The 21,691-nt window shown below is 40.4% G+C and overlaps 1 protein-coding gene across 5 annotated transcripts in view; it reads left to right on the forward strand.

Moving 5' to 3' along the window:
* The window catches only part of PLEKHG7 (pleckstrin homology and RhoGEF domain containing G7), a 96,854-nt gene that overhangs the window by 45,418 nt on the left and 29,745 nt on the right, over window positions 1-21,691 (forward strand). For 4 of the 5 annotated variants that reach the window (XM_045002179.1, XM_045002182.1, XM_045002180.1 and 1 more), the window contains 6 exons: window positions 42-64; window positions 8,016-8,164; window positions 9,721-9,761; window positions 15,059-15,154; window positions 16,150-16,299; window positions 18,477-18,572. In XM_045002179.1, coding sequence (XP_044858114.1) covers window positions 42-64; window positions 8,016-8,164; window positions 9,721-9,761; window positions 15,059-15,154; window positions 16,150-16,299; window positions 18,477-18,572 — 555 coding nt within the window. The remainder of the gene's footprint in view (window positions 1-41; window positions 65-8,015; window positions 8,165-9,720; window positions 9,762-15,058; window positions 15,155-16,149; window positions 16,300-18,476; window positions 18,573-21,691) is intronic. The other variant, XM_045002184.1, reaches the window with a different exon arrangement.

Below are 21,691 nucleotides of genomic sequence, written 5' to 3' on the forward strand. Positions count from 1 at the left end.
CTGTCTTTCATAACAAGTAACAACGTCTCACTTTCTTTCAGAAAAAGGAACTACTTATATCAAGGTACGTAAGTCTTTGTTTTATCTTATTCTAAGCTGAAATCCATTATTCTTTTAAATTTAGTCCTATTCGTAGAACACTCACTGTACATGCATGCATAGAAAACTCACATTTAAATTACAGGATCACTAGTTAGTTTATACTGAAGCTTGTTAATGACATTTATTTGAGAGGCCCTCTCTCTGACATGCCCTGATATGTTTGCACAATGTTTCAGTTGGACTGTCTGGGACAGCTACACAATAGGTTTGAATTGCTAAGCAGGTCCAGCCATTTGGATTAACTAGTGTCAGATTTCATCTGTTGAAGAACGTAAAACATCCCAAAATCTCGAGTGATTTTTTTTCTAAAATAGCTTTGGAGAATAACTAGCAGAACAGCTCTATATTGTTCTCACAAGAGAATCGGATGAAGGATTACTGCTAGGTGAAGGGATTGTTAACCCTCCAGACCAAAACGAATACTTGGATTCTCTGCTTTGAAGAGTTAGCACAGCAGCTTGCAGCCATGATACGGAGTTGTAAAGTGCAGTTTGCTGTAACCGATCTCACTAAGCTCTTAGAAGATTTGGGTGAATACCACAAAGAATTTTCAGGGAATATTAACTTGAATTTCAAACTGAATTTGCTTCAGCCACACTTGTACTCCTTTTGTGTCTCCTTTCTGTAAATATTTGCGCACCTGAATTTTACGTACACAACAAACAAAAATAGCAACAAGAATAGGGTGACCAGATGTCCTGTTTTTAAAGGGACCGTCCTATTTTGGGGACTTTTTCTTATATAGGCGCCTATTACCCCCCCACACCCCTGTCCGGTTTTCTCACAGTTGCTATCTGGTCACCCTAAACAAGAACATAAAACAAGATAAGCGTCACCAGCACCCCCCTACATATCAGTTCCTTGTTTCCTGGTGTTATAATCATTTTAATGAACAGTACCTTGAACATTTTAGGTGGGATATATGGAAGATGCAGGACCAGTAAAACTGCTAATGCTAGGTTGGTGATGTTTCTCGATGGCCAGAAACTAAACTAAACTAAACTAAACAGCAGGAATAGCCTCACAAACAACATTCAAGTGATGAGTTCATGACTAGATTTTAATAGGACTTACATTAGAGACCTGCCAATACCTAAGGGAGTGAGTGAATGTCAAAAGTGGAGGTTAATTTGTTCAATGCCTCACATGGGAAGGAAATTGCTAAGACATGTTCCAGTGTGCGTGTGCATGTGTTTAAAAGCATATGGCTCATGGGTGGGCCAATTCCCCACATTATCTGAATTGCTGTAAATCCCAACCCATATTTCAGTCTTTGGAGCTTTCAGCAAACACGAGACTAACAGTTACTATGGGAATAGCCATTCTGATCTGTCTGTGTCAGAGCAACACTGCATAGATACAGGCCCAGTAATAGCATGAATGTTTGTATGAGCCGGAGATATAGTTCTGCTAAAATCTATCTGCTAGTGGGTAGATCTGAAAGCTTCTGATGATTGAATTGGACAAAAGTTTAGTACTCAGAGCTTCAGCTGGGGTAATTTAGTTGATTTCATTGGAGCTGCATTAATTTACGCCAGCTGAGAATCTGGCTCTCCAAGTGTATCTGAATTACATCCAGTCTCATCTGGATCTGTTTAATCAAGAAATCAGAGTGGAAACTTTACAGAATGAGTTGTATACTCACGGATAGGAAATACTGTGAGAATATTTTATGATTTTGATGGTACATCATTATCTCTACTTCTCATTCTGGCCAAAATTAAGGTATGCAGAGCTGTAAGGGGGAAAAAAAGTTACTGTTTTCTTTTGTTTTAAACAAAATTTTGAAGTTCAGTAATTGGATTTGGTTCAAGTTCTCAGCAAAGCATTTATTCAACTGATTTTACCCGAATCAGTTAATTCAACCCTAATCCCTTGGTATCACAGCCAGAAGAAATGCTGTTGGAGTGTCAGAGAATTCTCCAGTTAGAAGGCTGCTGTGAGGGCTGGCTGTATCACTCTTAGCACTACTTCACAGATCAGTCAGAAGAGCCTATAGGGCAGAGACGCATCCCTGCACCTGCAATCCTAATGGACTTGCCCTTTCCTCTCAGTTTACTATGAGTTCATCTTCACCCTACCCCATTCCATTGACATGCTGTGGAATTTACTATCCAAATGATCAAGCTTTCCTCCTCCCACCCTCCCCAAGAGACACGCCTCTCGTTCTCAGGTGTAACCAGAACAGTCCATTTTCACTGGGATATGGGACATAGGCCTATCCATTTTTGAAATCCTGTTCATTCCCTTGTGCCCTGCAAATGAACTTGCTTATAATATTGTTGGAGCAATTGGCCACATTCTAATTTAGTGCTGCACACATCCTACAATGCTGATCTTTGTGAGCTAATTGTTTTTATTCTTACATAAATTAGATTTATTTTAGTAACAGCTTTGAAAGCATTTTTTAAATCAAATATGGTGCATGATATAGGTGTAGTTAAGAGAAAATGATGTATCAGAGGGGTAGCCGTGTTAGTCTGGATCTGTAAAAGCAGCAAAGAGTCCTGTGGCACCTTATAGACTAACAGACGTTTGGGAGCATGAGCTTTCGTGGGTGAATATCCACTTCGTCGGATGCATGTCAAAATTATGAACACATCAAAGTGAACACCTTAAAAACATACCATGTGAAGTTTCATTCCATTGCTAGGAGAGATTGTACATAGTGTATGTTTGATTTTTCCAGATCCTGATTTACTTAAAGGTTTTTAATCATTTTCAATAACTTTGTAATACAAACCGTTGACATTGTGTTGTTTCACTGGCAAACCAGATTTAAAGGAAGAATTATTGCACAAATATTTGCCACCCTTGTTGCGCTTCAGTTCATCCCTATGGTAAACACAATCCTTTCATTCAAGCACTTAGTCATGAAATTCTTCCCCTCCTCCCAAGAAAAAAAAATCCTGAAGAAAATGCAAACACTCTGTAGGCAGAAAATAATGGTGAAATGCTGCATTTCTATGTAGAGACCTCCAACTCCGGTAATTCAGTTGCACAAGATTCCAGCTTTTTTTCTCCAGTAAAACCAGCAAAAGAACCCAATATAAACTTTGGTTCAGATGGTGACAGATTTACACATCTACGTGTGCATGCATGATTTAGGCATGCAAGTCACTGATGCATACATCCAAGTTGGGGTTGCCTGCCTACGTCTACAGTAGACATACACACGTGTCCTCAGCTTGCATATATATGTAGGAGATTTGCACGCCTAAATGATGAGCTCAGTTAGACGCACGTGTCTTTGAAAATGAAGAACTGTATCCTGATTTTTGATTATGCTACCGTTTAATTTGATTACCAAGAATGACAAAGAGCTACCGGTTGTTTGTCATCACTGTTGTCAATAACCTAGCACTCAGTGTCAAAACTGACTGTCATTAGCTACTTTTTAAGATCAGTAACAGAATTTTCTAAATTGGTATCATGAATCCAAGGTGATGGAAATCTGCCGATCTTTACAATTTAGCCGTTATACCACATGAAGTTGTTTATTGCCCATTATGTTGCAGCAGCTGGCTCGTACTGTAAAATAAGTGTCTTCAAGGTTACCGTGACTGGAATTAAAAGTAGTTTCAGAAGCAGTTATAAAACTGGGCTCTAGGACCATGACTGTTATCATCACTGAACATTTGCAATGCAGTAGCATGTCGAGAGCCCAGTCAGGGCACTGTGCTAGGCACTGTGTTCACAGCCACATGACAAAAGGTCCCAGTTCAAAGAGTTTACAATCTAAGAATTAGTGTTGGATTACATGAGAAATAAATCTCAGAGCCTCACTATAAACCAAAACATTAACAATACATTTGAAAATGAAATTCCGTCTAACACATATACTTACATTTAAATTAACAACTCCCACTTCCCCTGGCATCGGCTCTAACAAAAAGTGGAATAGCCTTCTGTTAGTAACAACAGTTGAAAAGAGCTGCTTGCCTTACACTAGCGAGCATGTGAAGGCATATTATACTGCAAATTAAGAGGGTTAGAAACTGTTTGAGTAATTACCAACTTTGACTGAACACTCTCTAGAGATTTATAAACATGAAACCATCGCAAAACGGCCAAAAGGAAGTGACATATTCAAAGGTATACTCAAACTTTTTAAAAATCCCATGAAATTCTTTTCTGATTTTCTAGCTTGTTTTGAAATCAGCTGAGTTACATCAAAGATTAAATCAGCCCCTCTTTATCCATGCAGCCCAAAGGTTCCTACACCCAGGTGTGGACTTAGTTACCATCCCAAGGTGCTGCTATCCTATTCTTTATTCAAGCACTCGCTTGTAGGGGCTTCAAAGTGAATCACTGAATGCATTTAAATGCTTCTGCAAGAACTTTAACCTTTTGTTTCTCCGCTCTTAAATTTTCAATCCCTGGCCTTCGTTGTAAACTCTATGGGTATCTTACTAGACAAGGTGCCTTATTCTTTTATTAAATGCTCCTTTTGGCTAATATATAGAAGTCTTTTTACCTATTACCTATTAATACGTATACAATAATTCAGTGGGACTGCATAAAACCTGATACATTATAAAGAAAACATGCTGCAGGAGTCCATTTTATTTTAATCCATTGTAAAAGGAACAGTGTGGGCCATGCCTGGTGTGGGTTGCAAATGAGAATGCCACACTCAGGGCACACTGATAAAAAATAGGACAGATACTCCCCAAACTGTTGGTTATTCTAACATTAGAGTTCACCAAGCCAGTAAAAGTGAGTTCCTGTATCACCACACTGCTTAACAAGAAACTAAGAACATAGTGTCCTTAGGCAATCCAGCCCCTCCCACCACTCAAATATCAAGTCTTTTTGATGAGCGGTTACTGAAAACCAGAGTCATCATATTTAAGATTCTTCTAATTCCAAAGGATCAACCACTCCCCCAAGTCAATATGTATTCTTTGGGTCTTACGAAATATCACGCTGTAGCCAGTTTCTTTAATAACTAAAAACTAAAGGTTTATTAATATAAAAAGAAAAGGAGAGAGTTATTAATTGGTTAAAGGAATCATATACATTACAATTGGTTTCACAGTTTGCAGGTGAGAATAATAGCAGTGATGTTAAATCTGCTAACTTGTAATAAGTCTCTCTCATTCACCCATTAGATTGGAGGTCCTCAGTCCATTGTTCAAAGCTCTCCTTTGTTAGAAATCATGTCCAGAGATGTGGAGCAGGAATGAAGACAAAGCAGTCATGTCACAGCTTGCAGTTTATAGCTCAGCCCATGTGCATGGAAAGTTACTGGCCAACATGGGGTACAGGTTCACATGAGCATGGAAAGTTACTGGTAAAAGATGGAGTCTTAGATCTCATGTCCTTATATGCCTTGCTGAGTCATCAGATGTTTTCAGGAGGGTCCCTGGAATAGTTGATTGTTCTTCAGGCTGGCTAGTGTTGATGAATATCTGTCTGGGGGTATCACCCAGGAGCACCACACGTGCTTGAGATACAAATATATAGCAAATATTCTTAACTTCGGATACAAAGATGATATATGCATATAAACAGGATTATCAAATTTAGCAGATTACAACTTTTGCATTTATACCTTACATAACATACTTTGTATCAGATTTAGTGAAATTGTGCAACAGCGGTGACACATTAGTGATAATACGGTAGTATACACGAGGTTATAATTCTTTTTATATAGTATCACAAGTAGTGGGGAAAATTATGACAGCACTGTATATTTTAATACTTTCCGTATTTTAATACTCTCCGTAACACCACTGATTTCCTGAGGAAACTACAATGCATTGGTGACCTTCCAGAAAACACCATCCTAGCCACCATGGATTTGGGCTCTCTACACAAACATCCCACACACAGATGGAATACAAGCTGTCAGGAACAGTATTCCTGATGATGCCACAGCACAACTGGTTGCTGAACTCTGTGCCTTTATCCTCACACACAACTATTTCAAATTTGATGACAATATATATCTCCAGATCAGTGGCACCACTATGGGCACCCGCATGGCCCCACAATACGCCAACATTTTTATGGCTGACCTGGAACAATGCTTCCGCAGCTCTCATCCACTCATGCCCCTTCTCTACCTATGCTACATTGATGACATCTTCATCATCTGGACCCATGGGAAGGAGACTCTAGAAAAATTCCACCACGATTTCATCAGCTTCCACCCCACCATCAACCTCAGCCTGAACCAATCTACATGGAAGGTCCACTTCCTAGACACCACGGTGCAAATAAGTGATGGTCACATTAACACCACCCTATACCGAAAACCTACCGACCACTATGCCTACCTTCATGCCTCCAGCTTCCATCCCAGGCACACCACACGATCCATTGTCTACAGCCAAGCACTGAGGTACAACTGCATCTGCTCTAACCCCTCAGACAGAGACCAACACCTACAAAATCTCCACCAAGCATTCTCAAAGCTACAATACCCGCACGAGGAAATAAGGAAACAGATCAACAGAGCCAGACGTGTACCCAGAAGCCTCCTACTGCAAGACAAACCCAAGAAAGAAACCAACAGGACTCCACTGGCCATCACATACAGTCCCCAGCTAAAACCCCTCCAACGCATCATCAGGGATCTACAACCCATCCTGGACAATGATCCCACACTTTCACAGGCCTTGGGTGGCAGGCCAGTCCTCGCCCACAGACAACCTGCCAACCTGAAGCATATTCTCACCAGGAACTGCACACTGCACCATAGTAACTCTAGCTCAGGAACCAATCCATGCAACAAACCTCGATGCCAACTCTGCCCACATATCTACACCAGTGACACCATCACAGGACCTAACCAGATCAGCCACACCATCACTGGTTCATTCACCTGCACGTCCACAATGTAATATATGCCATCATATGTCAGCAATGCCCCTCTGCTATGTACATTGTCCAAACTGCACAGTCTCTACGGAACATAACATAACATAAGAACATAAGAAAGGCCGTACCGGGTCAGACCAAAGGTCCATCTAGCCCAGTATCTGTCTACTGACAGTGGCCAATGCCAGGTGCCCCAGAGGGAGTGAATCTAACAGGCAATGATCAAGTGATCTCTCTCCTGCCATCCATCGCCATCCTCTGACGAACAGAGGCTAGGGACACCATTCTTACCCATTCTGGCTAATAGCCATTTATGGACTTAGCCACCATGAATTTATCCAATTTATATGGAAAAGGATAAATGGACACAAATCAGATATTAGGAATGGCAATATACAAAAACCTGTAGGAGAACACTTCAATCTCCCTGGCCACACAATAGCAGATCTTAAGGTGGCCATCCTGCAGCAAAAAAACTTCAGGACCAGACTTCAAAGAGAAACTGCTGAGCTTCAGTTCATCTGCAAATTTGACACCATCAGCTCAGGATTAAACAAAGACTGTGAATGGCTTGCCAACTACAGAACCAGTTTCTCCTCCCTTGGTTTTCACACCTCAGCTGCTAGAATAGGGCCTCATCCTCCCTGATTGAACTAACCTCGTTATCTCTAGCCTGCTTCTTGCTTGCATATATATACCTGCCCCTGGAAATTTCCACTACATGCATCCGATGAAGTGGGTATTCACCCACGAAAGCTCATGCTGCAAAACGTCTGTTAGTCTATAAGGTGCCACAGGACTCTTTGCTGCTTTTAATACTTTGTCTTTCAAGACTTCTTAGGGTGTGTCTGGCATGCCTGTTTTTTTAGGAGTGACAATGTTAGTGCCAGCAAGAGAGAGCAGGGCGTTTTCAGCATGGGGTCCAGTTTTCTGCTCATTAAATTATTTTTTTAATGTATTATACAGAGCCCAAGTGTGCTTTTGGGTTTTTTGCTTGCGGTTGCTTATTATTAGCAATGAGCACTAAATAAATCACCTATGTAATACTATTAGGAGAGGCTCTGAAGTTTTTTCTCTTGTAGTTCATGTAGATCAGCAGAACGCAGACGTAGCTCTGTGGTGGTAAGCTTGCCCGGCCTTGAGGTGTTCCCTGGAGATCTCCTAGTGTCAGACGATGCAGCTGACTACCTGCAACGCTCACCATTGCTGCTAAACGCAGGTCAAGTACAGGGTGGGTTTTGATTCTTTTAAACTACGCATACATTTATATTTTTCAAAAAAAAGTTAAATTATACTTGGGGCATAAACCAACATCCCTCAGGATTCAGACATTCAGAGTTGAAACTGCCAGGTGCGAATATGCAAATTCACTGTGGATTTACTCTTATCAGTCTTCTTTGCTGATCAGCTGTATAATATAGGTGATCAGTGAATTCTGCCTACAGTGGTACTGGTGTTTAGCATCATCGTTAGTTTATAAGCCACTTACTCCAAAAGAAATTCTGTGAGATAAATAAGGTGAGTCAAACTATAGATCTCAGTGGCTTAATATTCCTATTGCTTGATACCTCACCGCTTTTCTCAAGCCCAGGCAAATATAGATTGTTTTTCTTAGGGCTAGTCTACACTACTGTGCTACATTGGCACAGCTGCACCACTGTAGCGCATCTGCTGAAGATGCACTATGGGAGAACACTCTAGACAAGTCCTTAGGTTCTTTAGCCATTAAAAAGGTCAGGAATTAGGCTAGGTGTAGTGAGCTATTAAGGAATATCAAATGATGCACAGTCCTATGGGATATTATTTTGGAACTATTAAATTGACAGTTGTCTAAATCATGATTTTAAAATGTGGTTTTCAACTTCAATTTTAATGCAATGATACTTAAGCTCATGTGTTCATGAATCAGGGCCTAAATTATTAGGATTTGTTTACATGGGGAAATTTACTGGTATAACTATACCAATATAATTATTCTGGAATAAGAGAGAGTGTCCACATGGGAAGTTATACTGGTATAACTATTGTGGTATAATTAGTCTGATAAACTTATCTATGTCTACACTATCTGCCGGATCAACGGGTAGCGATCGATCCAGCAGGGGTCAATTTATCACGTCTAGTCTAGACATGATAAATCGACCCCCGAGCGTTCTCCCATCGACTCCTGTACTCCAGCTCAGCAAGAGGTGCAGGCAGAGTCGACAGGGGAGTGTCAGCAGTCGACCTACTGCAGTGAAGACACCGTGGTAAGTAGATCTAAGTACATCGACTTCACGTAGCTGAAGTTGTGTAACTTAGATCGATATTCCCACCCCCAGTGTAGACCAGGACTTAGTGGACAAGCCCTTAGATGCTGTAATGAACAGCTATGCCTAGTGTTCTTGAAAGTTGAATGATGTCATTTTAAAGAACTAATGTGAAGTCTAATTGATCATGTCATTGTAAGAAATTAGCTTGCAATCATGTAGCTGGGTTTTTAGCAGTGCTGAGCACCTGCAACTCACATAGACAATGAGAATTGTGAGCACTCAGCAGCTCTGAAAATCCAGTCATTGGTACACATCACACTTGCACATGGGACCTGTTCCAAAAGCCATCAATGGGTTTAGCTCAACCTCACAAACTGCCAATACACAGCTGATAAATTTTAGTTAAATATAAATTATTTCTTCTCCTTAAGAACGTTATTTGTCTCCTTCAAAAAAAAGAGCCGCAAAATAATATTAATGATCTTCCTTTTGTTTTTGTGCCCAACAACTTATTTGTTTTAATTTCACTCATTAGAGTCCAAAAAACCAAGGTGGCCGTTTGCCAGAAAAGGAGCTGTGAGTATTTCACAACATAATTTTTCCTGTAATAGAGTTTCCCACAGATTAAAGCTGTGAAAGGTTAACTTGGTTGTTCATTTTACTATCTCTGAAGAAAGACAGAGGGCCAGTGAAATCAAAAATAAATGCCCCAGTTCAGCCAGGTAATCTGTGGGGTGATCTACCCCCTACATAGGTCTCAGCCTGATCTCTAATAGATATAAATTGGTTTAAGCCCTGAGTGCAAGGCTTTATAACACTTCCAAAACTTTTGTTGGCTTTAATTACAAGCATTCTAGCTATTCATGCAACCGTCTAATTCCTTTTTAATCTTGTAAAGCTCTTGCTTTCTTATGGCCACATGTCATTGAGGTCAAGAAGTTAACAATGGGACTACTCAAATACTTAAAGTTAAGTACCTGTTAAAGTATCCTACTGTATTGGAGTAAAAAATCACTTAATCAGCGGTGTTAACTGAAGGCAACATGCTGCAATGAAACAAATCTGATGTGTTGAAATAAATACTATTTACCAATAGTTGAAGAGCCCTGCTAAGAACAAAGCCAGCCTAACCCTGTCTCTAAGGTCCCACTCTTACAATGCAATCTGCTAGCATAGACCTTGTTCCTGATCCATTTGTGTATATCAAATTTCTCAAATGTCTCTGAATGAAATAATATATGAATTTCTACTGAAAGGATCTGCTGTTTCCATTTGTAGATGTATATGGGGTCATTTGAAAGTTAGTCACTTGCCTATGCGCAATTAGGTCTTGGGGGTTTTTTATTGTATTTATTGTCAACAAGTAATTTTGAAAAACAATATTAGTCACAAACTCAAAATGATCTTCTGAGGAACCCAAAGATGTTTAAAGTGAGTGCTTTAACGTTAATCAAAGATTTAAAATTAACCTACTGCTCCTTTAGGCACTCAGACAGTATAGTGATCAGGGCTATAAGTACATACGTAGCTAGACTGATGGCTCAGAAAGGTTAAATTAATAGTTTACCAACAAGTATTTCACAGTTCATATATTTGCAAGGTGAAATCCTCTGGCCTGTGTTATGCAGGAGGTCAGATTAGGTTTTTTTTAATGGTCCCTTCTAGCCTTACAGAGTACATGGCAGCACATATACTTGAAATGTTAGAAATGGGGCCAAAATGTTACAAAATAAGGGTTGAATCCCACTCCCTTATTTGTATGATTAACCCCCTTGAAATGCGTGTGGCAATTCACATGCGTAAGGGCAGTAGCTTCAACCCATCAGTTGGACTATGTGTTAGAAATACGATTTAAAATATAGAAAAGGGATGGTTTGGTGAAAATTAAATGGCCTTTCCTTAATTTTTTTATTTTACTTTTCTATCTAAATTTGGTTCCTATAGTTAATAAATAAAGCTTTAACAGGCAATATATTTTTGTAAAGTATTTCTTTTCTATGTGACAACTTCCTAATGTTAGTCAACGTTGTTTTACCAGTGGCATAATGCTGCAACAGAGTTTATGGATCTGTTCTGACTTCCTTCAAAAATTCCCATAACAAGATGATTATTTTCCTTGGTATACTTAGTAGGGCCCGGATCCTGCAAGCTGATGTGTGCAGGCAGACCCATGTAACCACATTGAATCATAGAATAATAGAGTTAGAGGGGGCCTTTCTGAGGCCCCACCAACATACTATAAAAATTCTGCAGCCCACCGGTGCCACAACAATTGTTTTTCTGTATATAAAAGCCAGGGCCAGCATTAGGAGGTATCAAGCAGGGCAACTGCCCATAGCCCCATGCTGCAGGAGGCCCCATGCCGCAAGAGACCCTGGGAAGTTAAATTGCTTAGGCTTGGGTTTCAGGCCCGCTGTGGTGGGACTCCGGCTTCAGCTTTCTGCCCTGGGCCCCAGTGAGTCTAATGCTGACCCTGCTTTGCGGACCCCCAGAAACCTGTGTGCAATCCCTGAGTTGAGAACTGCTTATCTAGTCTAACTCCTGCCAAGATGCAGGATTTGTTGTGTCTACCATCCAAGACAGATGGCTCTCCAGCCTCCTTTTGAAAATCTCCCGAGGCTCGTCTGTTCCATTGTCCTGCTGCTCTTACAGCTAGGAAGTTTTTTCCTGAGATTTAATCTAAATCTGCTCTGCTGTAGTTTGAACCATTGCCTCTTGTCCTGCCCTCTAGGCAAGAGAGAACAACTTTTCTCCATCTTTTTTTATTACTATTTATTCACTTACACATGAACTCGGATCTGGGCTAAGGTGAATATCTTTTGAGCCATGTCTTCACTTTGTTCTCATTTTGTTCTCCCTGCATGAGCACAAACATTCCTGTTTATTTGTCAATTTAGACCTCAGTTCAGCAGGGCAATTAATATGTGCTTAAATCCCATTGGCATTAGTGGGATTTAAGAAATTAGGACAGAGCAATGAAACAAGTGCGGATAATTTTCAGAGTAGCTTTTTCAATAAATAAAGCAATGATAATTCATTTAAAAAACTTCTGAAGCATTCTCCTCTCCTCCCCGCCATCCACCACCCAAATACCAATGGGGAATAAAAACTCTTCCTGTAGCTCCAACACCAGATGCTACCAAACTGTTTAAAATAAATATTTCTGAATATATGGCTTGCATTATTAAACCAGGAAAATGATGAGGATCCCATATTTTCTGTACTGTTTCAGTATATGCATATATTTTTTCACATAAATAAATGACTAAACTATGAAAATGTTTTTCCATAGAGGATACAATTTCGGTATCCTTGTTTATATCAGTTCACTGTCCCATTTTGTTTCTTTAGCAGCAATACAGTAGTTACCATAACATTCACTGTCTTTGGTTTCAGATGGTAATAAATGGTCTGTATAATTATTCTTATTAGTGACGCCACTGTAGGAGGTTCAAACCAAACTCAGATTCCTATGCTGCTATGGTAGCTAATGAGGCTTCAAACTTCTTTGTCCCTCAGAGCAGTAAAAGCACTATAGAAATCTGTGATTTTATTGTTATTAAATCACACACACACTTTAAATGTACTTCTCTATATAGGGTAAAGTTGAACTCTAAGGGAAAGCTGATTTCTGTTACACCACTGTAGATGCAGATTGAAACTTTATTTGAACAGACAGGTAATAATCACATTAAAAAAAAGACCACCTTAATTTCATTTCTAGGGTGCCAACAACTAAATTATTTAAAAAATTTAAATATTTTACATTTATTTTACTTTTATCTGCTTAGGTTTTTTATTTTTTCATTGGTTTCCTGGCAGCTTGGATAATGAAAATACATGAGTAAATTTCACTTTTAGTTAGTCAATTTCACCTTCCTGTTCTCACAGTTAAGGATGAGTGAGCAATTTGCACTGAATAATATCTTTCTTTTTCTGTTAACTAAATTCTCAGTTGTATTTGTCAAAGTTATTCACAAATTTCTTGACAAGTATTTCCATCTCCAATCAAATAGCATGTGAGAGTTTGTTGCAAATATTAGGCATTTTAACTTTAAAATCATAAGAACATAAGACTGGCCATACTGGGTCAGACCAAAGGTCCATCCAGCCCAGTATCCTGTCTACTGACAGTGGCCAATGCCAGGTGTCCCAGAGGAAGTGAACCTAACAGGTAATGATCAAGTGATCTCTCTCCTGCCATCCATCTCCACCCTCTGACAAACAGAGGCTAGGGACACCATTCCTTACCCATCCTGGCTAATAGCCATTAATGGACTTAACCTCCAAGAATTTATCTAGTTCTCTTTTAAACCCTGTTATAGTCCTAGCCTTCACAACCTCCTCGGGCAAGGAGTTCCACAGGTTGACTGTGCGCTGTGTGAAGAAGAACTTTCTTTTATTTGTTTTAAACCTGCTGCCCATTAATTTAATTTGGTGGCCCCTAGTTCTTATATTATGGGAACAAGTAAATAACTTTTCCTTATTCACTTTCACTTTATAATCCTTACAATTATAGGTGCCGATCCTGCAAACACTAATGCATATATAGCTTAACCTACTTGAGTAGTCTGCTTGAGTTCAATACCTTAGTAAAGACTGTGACACTGATATGTCACATTCTGTAATCTTAATGGTTGAAAGCCAATTTTCTAGACCAGATATTTGCTTTTGTTTGTCTTTACTTTGTTTAAAGGTAAATAAATTATTCACATGTTAATTCTTTAAAGACATAAATAATTGGATACATTATTATGGTGTTAGTCTGCCAGTCTGCTCTTTTTGAATGGGACTATTTGCATGTTGAAAGTTAAGCATGTGCATAAGTGTTTGTTGGATTGTAACCTGCGACTAAGAATTTTGAGGTTCAAATATTTAAAATTTGCAACAAACTACAAACAAGCTATTCAAATGGCAAGAAACATTTGTTATCAATGTTGATGTTCACTCAAAAGTGAGTTCACTGGGATTATTCATGGACATGTTTGCAGGATCAGTGCCTTAATTAGAAAATGCAAGCCACATTGTTTCTGCTCACTGATAGAACATCTTATGGAACTGACCATCACAGATCAAACTGTGAATTTCAAATATTATAATGAAATACACATTTCAAAAGGCCCTTTTGGCAAATATTCTAGCATTCATCTTAAAATTCATTTTTGAGAGTATGAAGTACAAGCCCCCAAATGGTCTCTGAAAGCAAATATGAAACACAGTCAAGTAAACATTCACTTTGAAACTCTAAAATATTTGTGGCACTAAGCATAATGCTGTGAGGTTTGGTGTGCAAATGCTGCAAACAATGTTTGTTCATTTTTTAAAATCCATTGATTCTTTTATTATTATTATTCAGTTCATGGAAAAATCTCTTTTAGGGTTCATAAAATCTTATTTTTCCAAAAAAAAGCACCTTAAATGTTAGGGCAAATTTGACCAGACAGTGTCACTTTAAATGTGTAGTTTATTAAAATATTTTGAAAAAACTTTTACCCTCATAGATTTCCTGGTTCACATATCACTGATTTTTGCATGAGCAAAGCAAACTGAGTTTATTCCTAGATGGGTTTTGAGAATAGCCCATTATTACTTGTGATATTCTGGGTTAGCAACAGTCAAAGACTACCACACTGTACAACTCAATCTCATTGTGCCTAAGAGCCACCTTGACCTTGGCTCCTATCCATATCCAATATGTAGAAGCAAATGACAGTGCTGCATCTGCACTCCTTTCACTGGCTATGTGTACATGGGTTGGCAAAGAAACCAAACATTAGGGTGAGGTCCTTGCAGATTAAAACAAAATTACTGAAGCTAATAAGCATATTATTTACCTCTTTAAATTATAACGTGTAGAATTTATCTTTTAACAGAGTAAAGACAAGCAAAAGCAAATGTCTGATCTGAAAAACTGTCTTTCAACCATTAAGATCACAGACTGCAGCGGATATGAGTTTCACAGTTTTAAGGTACTGAAATACTCAGTATATTGCACTGATAGTCCTCTCCAATGGACTTAAAACTTGTTTCCCTTCTTTGTGTCCCTTTTAAAATTAATCTTTTCCATGCCAGTAATCGACATAGGCAATCTACATGCAGAATCTGTATATAAATTTAGGGTATAATTGTTACAACAAAAGGTGGTTAGTCTTGTGGTTCAGACAGAAGTCTAGGAGACAGGCAATTTGGGATTTATTCCCAGGTCTGCCAGGCTTCATGTGCCCGTGGTCACTTAGAGTATGTCTACACTGCAGCTCAGAACATTAGCTTCGCTCAAGCTAGCACCCTAAAAAGAGCAGTGTGGCTGTTGCGCCTTGGAAGTGGCTCAGGCTAGCTGCCCGAGTTCAAGCCGCCTGAGCCGGTGGGTCAGAGTTCGGGGGGCTAGCCCGAACTCCTCCCCATGCTGCAATGGCCACACTGCAATTGTTAGCGTGCTGGCTCAAGCAAAGCTAACGCGAGTGTCTCCCTCCACACGGGGAGGCTCTCTCCCAGCTGCAGTGTAGCTACACTGTGAAGGTCTCTGTTCCTTGATTTCACCATCTGAAAAACAGCTAGAATAACACACCTCTGCTTTAGAGGGATGATGTGAGGTTAAATTAAAAAATGTTTGCAAACCATCCTGAGATCCTTGGATGGAAGGTGCTACATAAATTCAAAAAATTATTCTGCATTACTATTATTATATATATGCTTTGTAATACTCAAGAGTAAAATGTCAAGATTTTTATTTTTTAACTATTAAACATCCAACCAAAGGCTGAGAACTGTTGTTATCCAGGCCAGGTTTACTTGGTCCTACCACAGCACAAGGGACTTCTCGAAGCCTTACATTTCTCTGATTCTGTTATTTATACTGTATTTTAATACATTGCATAAAGATTGCCACAGTTTATTTATCAGTCAGCTCTTTTGCATGAAATGTATAAGGTTTTTTCCTTCCCCCACCCCCTCCTCCAATCAACAGAATAAAACTTGGCATGAAATGATAACGACTCAACAGACTGAGGAGAAAGACACTGATGATCCATTAGAAATGAGGAAAAAAGAAGCTATGTGGGAGCTTTTTACAAGTGAATGCAGTTACTTTCTGGATCGCTTATTGGTTCTCAAGATGGTAACTTTGGATTTATTTCTCCAGTAGATTAAACATGGGGCTTGTCCTGCCATCAGTGGGACAAGAAGAAAGTCATCTATAACCTCTCCTTCTTTATATCTCAATGGAAATTATTTGTACTTTTGTGCTGTATACTTTTGTGCTCCTCGTGTCTTGTTTTCTAAACCTGTTTCCACAATTCTCTGGTTTTCATTTCATCCTGATGAAATCTTTTCCTCTGTATACCTCTTCTCAGTGCTTTGCATCAATCTCTGTTGGTTCAGTGCGTTCTGTACTCCCAGTAGCATCAGAGGCCATTTTAGTCTGTCTTTCACTCTCTCTCCACTTCCCCTTTCAGACTCATAATGCTATACTTTCCATTATTGCTAGCCCATTTCATTTTGTACTCCTGGCTTTTAATAGCTTAGCTTGAAGAGGACTAATGGGTTGTAGTTGTGTTATCCAGACTAGAACCTGAAAATCCAAAATTCTAGTATTGCAGTAATTTCAAGCTCGCCTCCCACCCAGCAGAAAAAATCAAATCAAACCTAATCTTATCCTGAGGAAAATTAGGAGCATCTTCAAAGTCGAACCAGCTGCGGTAAGGCTGCATGACTGACAGTTAGGCCACGCAGTATCCCTTTATAGGTGATAAAGGAAGATCTATCAAGAGGGTTTACACACACACACACACACTCTCTCTCTCTCTCACCACCTCTACCACTGGTTTCTCAAAGGAAGGAGGATAGGGTCTAGGGAGGAACTGCATTTTAAAAAGCACGTTTTATGCTGAAAATGTCATTTAGTCAAAGAAAAAAATGCTCCAAAGTCAGGTGGATGAGGAAGAGCACAGAGAGCTCCATTATGATGGTCAGAAATGGGAAGGGGGGGGGTTATGGGACAGTTGGGAAAAGCCAGCATGAAAGTGTCCTGCCATCTAGAAACATTTGTTTAAAGAGTGGAAGTGGTAGAGGATCGCTGAGGAGCTCAGCTAACTGCAAGCAGTTCTCCTGCTAGGCAGGGGGTATTACAAGGCAAACAGACTCCGTGGTGATGAGTGAGGCGTAAGAACCTAGAGAGAAAGGCAGGTAGATACAGTAGTAGGCCCTGTGTGGCTCACAAATGATACAGCCTCCCCTCCCCCATACCATCCCTCCCATCCCTGTTTTTAATTATCCTCCAGCAGCGAAAACAAATGTGCTTATGAAAGAGTTTGGCAACTCTCACAGTTCCATTTATTTCTTGCTGCTCTAAATATTTCTCACTATTAAATGTTCCCCTTGTTCTAATCAAGCTCAGCCGAGATTTGAGACTATGGAGCATTTCCTCCTCAAGTGGCTTTTTTTCTCAGGCTCTCAGATCACTAATTCATGGCAGCTAGACCAATGCAGGGATAAGCATCAGCATTCACTCTCTTCACCCCTCCCCTAGCACCTTGGGCAACATCAATAGGCATTTTATTCATGTTTTCAAGTAAAGCCATTTCCATTAAATAAATTATATTTCTCAGCTCATTTTTAGCTGCTTTGGAGCCATTGTTTGGTAGAAATCACAGTAAGTCAGTGCAACCCCCAAAGAGCCAAGCTACAGCAGCTGGTGTGTAATGTATTCAGTATTCATTCAGCGCCACTGAAATTCACCCTAAAAGAAGAGAAACTGAACAAGCCATCCAGTTTCTCAAAGCCTTGGCCCTACAGCCATTCAGCTACTTAGTGGCAGTCTTCCACCCCCCATGCTGGAGCATACCGAGCAGCAACCTGGAGGTAGACGGAAAGAGCTGAGGTGGGCCTAGGTTAGAGGACAGAGTTCATGACCACCAGGTCTGCAACTGCATGGATCTGTGGGTATAAACCCCCGCATACAGGTCTAAAGAGGCCTCAGCCCCCATTCCCGACCACAGAATAGAATAACTGCCATGATGGGGCTACGTTGCAGTCAGTGGGGTGGCTGTGTATGGATTCTCTCACGTCAGTCACTGCATAGTTCCTGCCCAAAACCCATTATTTTTAGGCTTTGTGCAGGCCAAAAAAGACTTGCTCCTAAATGGTGTGAGCCCAGCCATTTTGTAGTCTGCCAGTGAAATTACGGCTTATGAAGGAATATATGGTAAATCTATCTGCCCTCTGCAAATTAATTGGTTTGTTAATGTTGAATTAATACAGATAATAAATAATATGGCTTTATTGTCTTTTTTAAAGATATTTGTGAATACGCTGAAATACCTGCAAAACAACGAGTTCCTCTTGGATGTGGATTTGTGGGGACTTTTTGCGAACTTGGAGGAGTTAAACCAGGTGAGGGAGAAAAAAAGAAATCTCATTTAGATCAAAAGCTGAAGCATAATTAAAAAAGAGGAACACAAAGAATTGCCAGACCTAGATTTCAGGACACTAAGGACACTTTCCCCCTCCCTCTTTGGCAAAACAATTTGGGTGAGGCATCATCAGTCCAAATGATTTCATGAACAGGCATAGAGCCATTGGGGTTTTGGTTATGGCTGTAGTCTGATTGTTTCCTGTTTTGAATTAAATGTCATAAGACGCATTTGGGATTAGCTCTTTAAAATAGAGTCTTGTTAAATCATGAGTTTTGGCAGTCCTCAGTATACAAACAGTAGGGCAGAACAATCACAACAGCCAGATGCATATAACAGTGAATTTCCCATCTCCAACAAGTGCATAGACATGAAGTGTCTGCTACACTATGGTCCCTTTGTGCTACTGCATAAGGACAAAGGGAACAGAAACCACCCACATCTCCCCAGCTCGGGATTCCCCAGGTGACATGCTTGTCTCGTGTGCTACTCACCCTGCAGCTTCTGGGGCAAGGGTGGAGAGAAGACATACCCAGAAAGCTCTGTGCTCTGTCTATTCTCAGTTGGTGGCTAGTCCCCCTGGGACTCTTTTCCAACGTGTGCAAGTTAAAGTAGTCCCTACACTGCTCTGACTTGTGCTGGGGCCAGGAAAAGACTCAGGGATCCTTAGCACCACCCACCCTGAGTGTAAACTCAGCAAGGCAGAGAACCTGGCCTAAGATCTCCATTTTCCAAGGACAGCATTCTCTGCAAGGCATTTTAATGCCAAGACAAGTTAGTCAAGATTGCAAATGATAATACCTGGCATTCCTTCAAGCTGAAATAGTTGTTACCCAGCATTAATGGCAAAGCAAAACTCTGTCCTACCTTTGACAGCATCACATAAGACAGAAGAAATTATTTCCAAACTGATTCTTTTCACTGAATACAAAATTATAGGTGTAAGAGCAAATACATCACCCTGACTGAATAGGGGGTGGCGTTTGGGAACAGTTTCTGACTCCGTTAGTGAATGAACACTATAGAAGATGATCACTAAGATCAAATGTTACTATATTAAGAAAACTGTGTGTTGCAGTTTTCCTCCTCAAAGTTACATTTCCCATGGTCATTGACATCTCATTTTTGTTGCTCTTCTTCTACCAGCACAGAGAGTGTTTGCCTTCTATAATAAGGATGGCAAAGATTAATCAGTGTCCGCACAGTGGCTTGAACACACAGAGGGCTAAGTATTATTATTAGAGCTCTATTGGTGAGAGGCAGTATGAGCTAGTAGATACTGACAGTCAGAAGATGTTGATTTTACTCCCATATGTGCCATTGGCTTGCTGGGTGACATTGGCCCAATCAGTTCATCTCTCTGTGTCTGTATTTCCTCCCCCACCCAATATCTTTCTTGTCTATTTAGAGTGTAATTGCTTCAAGACAAGGCCCTGATTTTTACTCTGCTTATGCAGTGCCTAGCCCACTGGGCCTCTATTTAGTCTGAGCCCTTTGATGTTACCCTTTTGGGATGGGGCAAGGGTTGTTATAGCCCCATGGCCATGTCTGAGTGACCCCCCTGGGTCCCAGAGTAGTGCGGCCTAACAGCCAAAGTCAATATACTCGCCTTCTCTATCAGGGAGGGGTGGCCTAACAGCCAGAGTCAATAGAGCTGCCCTCACAAGCCGGGCTTTGCGGCTTAGCAGACAGAGTCAATAGAACTGGTGAGACGGGCCACCACCCCAGGGTGGGTGGCAGCCAGGTTAGGGGAACCCGGGCCCTCCCTCTCCACCGGGTCCCAGCCCAGGGCCCTGTCAGTAGCAGGGTTGCCTGCCACCAGCTCAGGGATCTGGCCAAAACAAGATGAGCTAGTCTCTGGGTCTACAACCACCTCCCCGCAAAGATTCCCTAGGTTGCTTCCAACCTGCTTCTCCATGGCTTGTCATCTCAGGGTTCCCATGGTCTCTCGTCCCTCTGTGGCATCTGGAGCCTCAGGGTCATTGGTCACCGCAGTCTGGCTAGCCTCCACATTGTGAAGTGCCAGTGGTCCTTCAGCAGAGCCTGCAGCACACCTCCTCCCTCTCCAGTGGTTCACCCTGAATGAGCTGGGCTGTTCCCTTTTATACCTGGTCTCCAACTGGAGCATGCCCAGCAGCGTCAAGGGGGCATGGCCTCCTCGGCCCAAAGAAAGGAATTAATCCCTGCAGTCCCAGTGCAGGGCATGCATGCCCCATCACACTATAATACGACATCATAATGAAAATAATAATTGTTACACTAAGAATTGACTTATGACATCAGTTCCCGCTGGCCTCCCTACAGAAACAACCGATAAACTAAACATCAGAATAAACATGCATCAAGTCTTTGCCTGGCCCTATCGTGGTCTGAGATAAGGGAGGGGGTTGAATTATGTGTAGGTACAGGATGAACACTCCAGAGGGTTGATTACCATACAGTCATAATTGAGTGTTGTTTTTAATACTTTTTCCATTATGGTTTTTTTTAATCTTTGCATGTGTATATAATATAGTAACATCCATTATGGTCAAATGTGGGGAAAATGACACTGACACTCTTGCCATACAAGAATTTTATGTTGTGAAATATATAAAATACACCTTGCCAACATGCTAGAATGCATAATGTACCACGAGCAACTCCCCGAAAGCTATGTAGGCCCACAAATTTGCTAAACAAAATATAGTGGTTAAAATTAAAATCCCAGCATTTTAATGTAGTTCAAACTATGGTACTGGAGTTACAGCAGTTATTTTTGATTCTGTCTCTACAGGAATACTGTAGATCCCTGATACCACTGCATGGTAAATGTAGATTTCATAGTAAATTTTTCTATGGATGCACAAGATGTGGAGATTCAGATAGAACCACTAGAATCTAAGTGAAAATATTTTTAAAGAACTCAATTTGGGAGAATGCCTTGCTTGCAAAGGCAGTTTTCACATTCTGGTCCCTTTGCAGTTTTAAATAAATGTTTTTCATTAGCTTCAGGAAATTGAAATAAGGTTGAATATAAATTACAATCGCTTTCCAAATGAGTTTGAAGACCTCTTTTATCACACTGCATCTACAGTGTTCTGTCACATCAGATCAGTG

The sequence above is a fragment of the Mauremys mutica genome, chromosome 1, assembly GCF_020497125.1.
Source record: "Mauremys mutica isolate MM-2020 ecotype Southern chromosome 1, ASM2049712v1, whole genome shotgun sequence".
Lineage (NCBI taxonomy): Eukaryota > Metazoa > Chordata > Testudines > Geoemydidae > Mauremys > Mauremys mutica.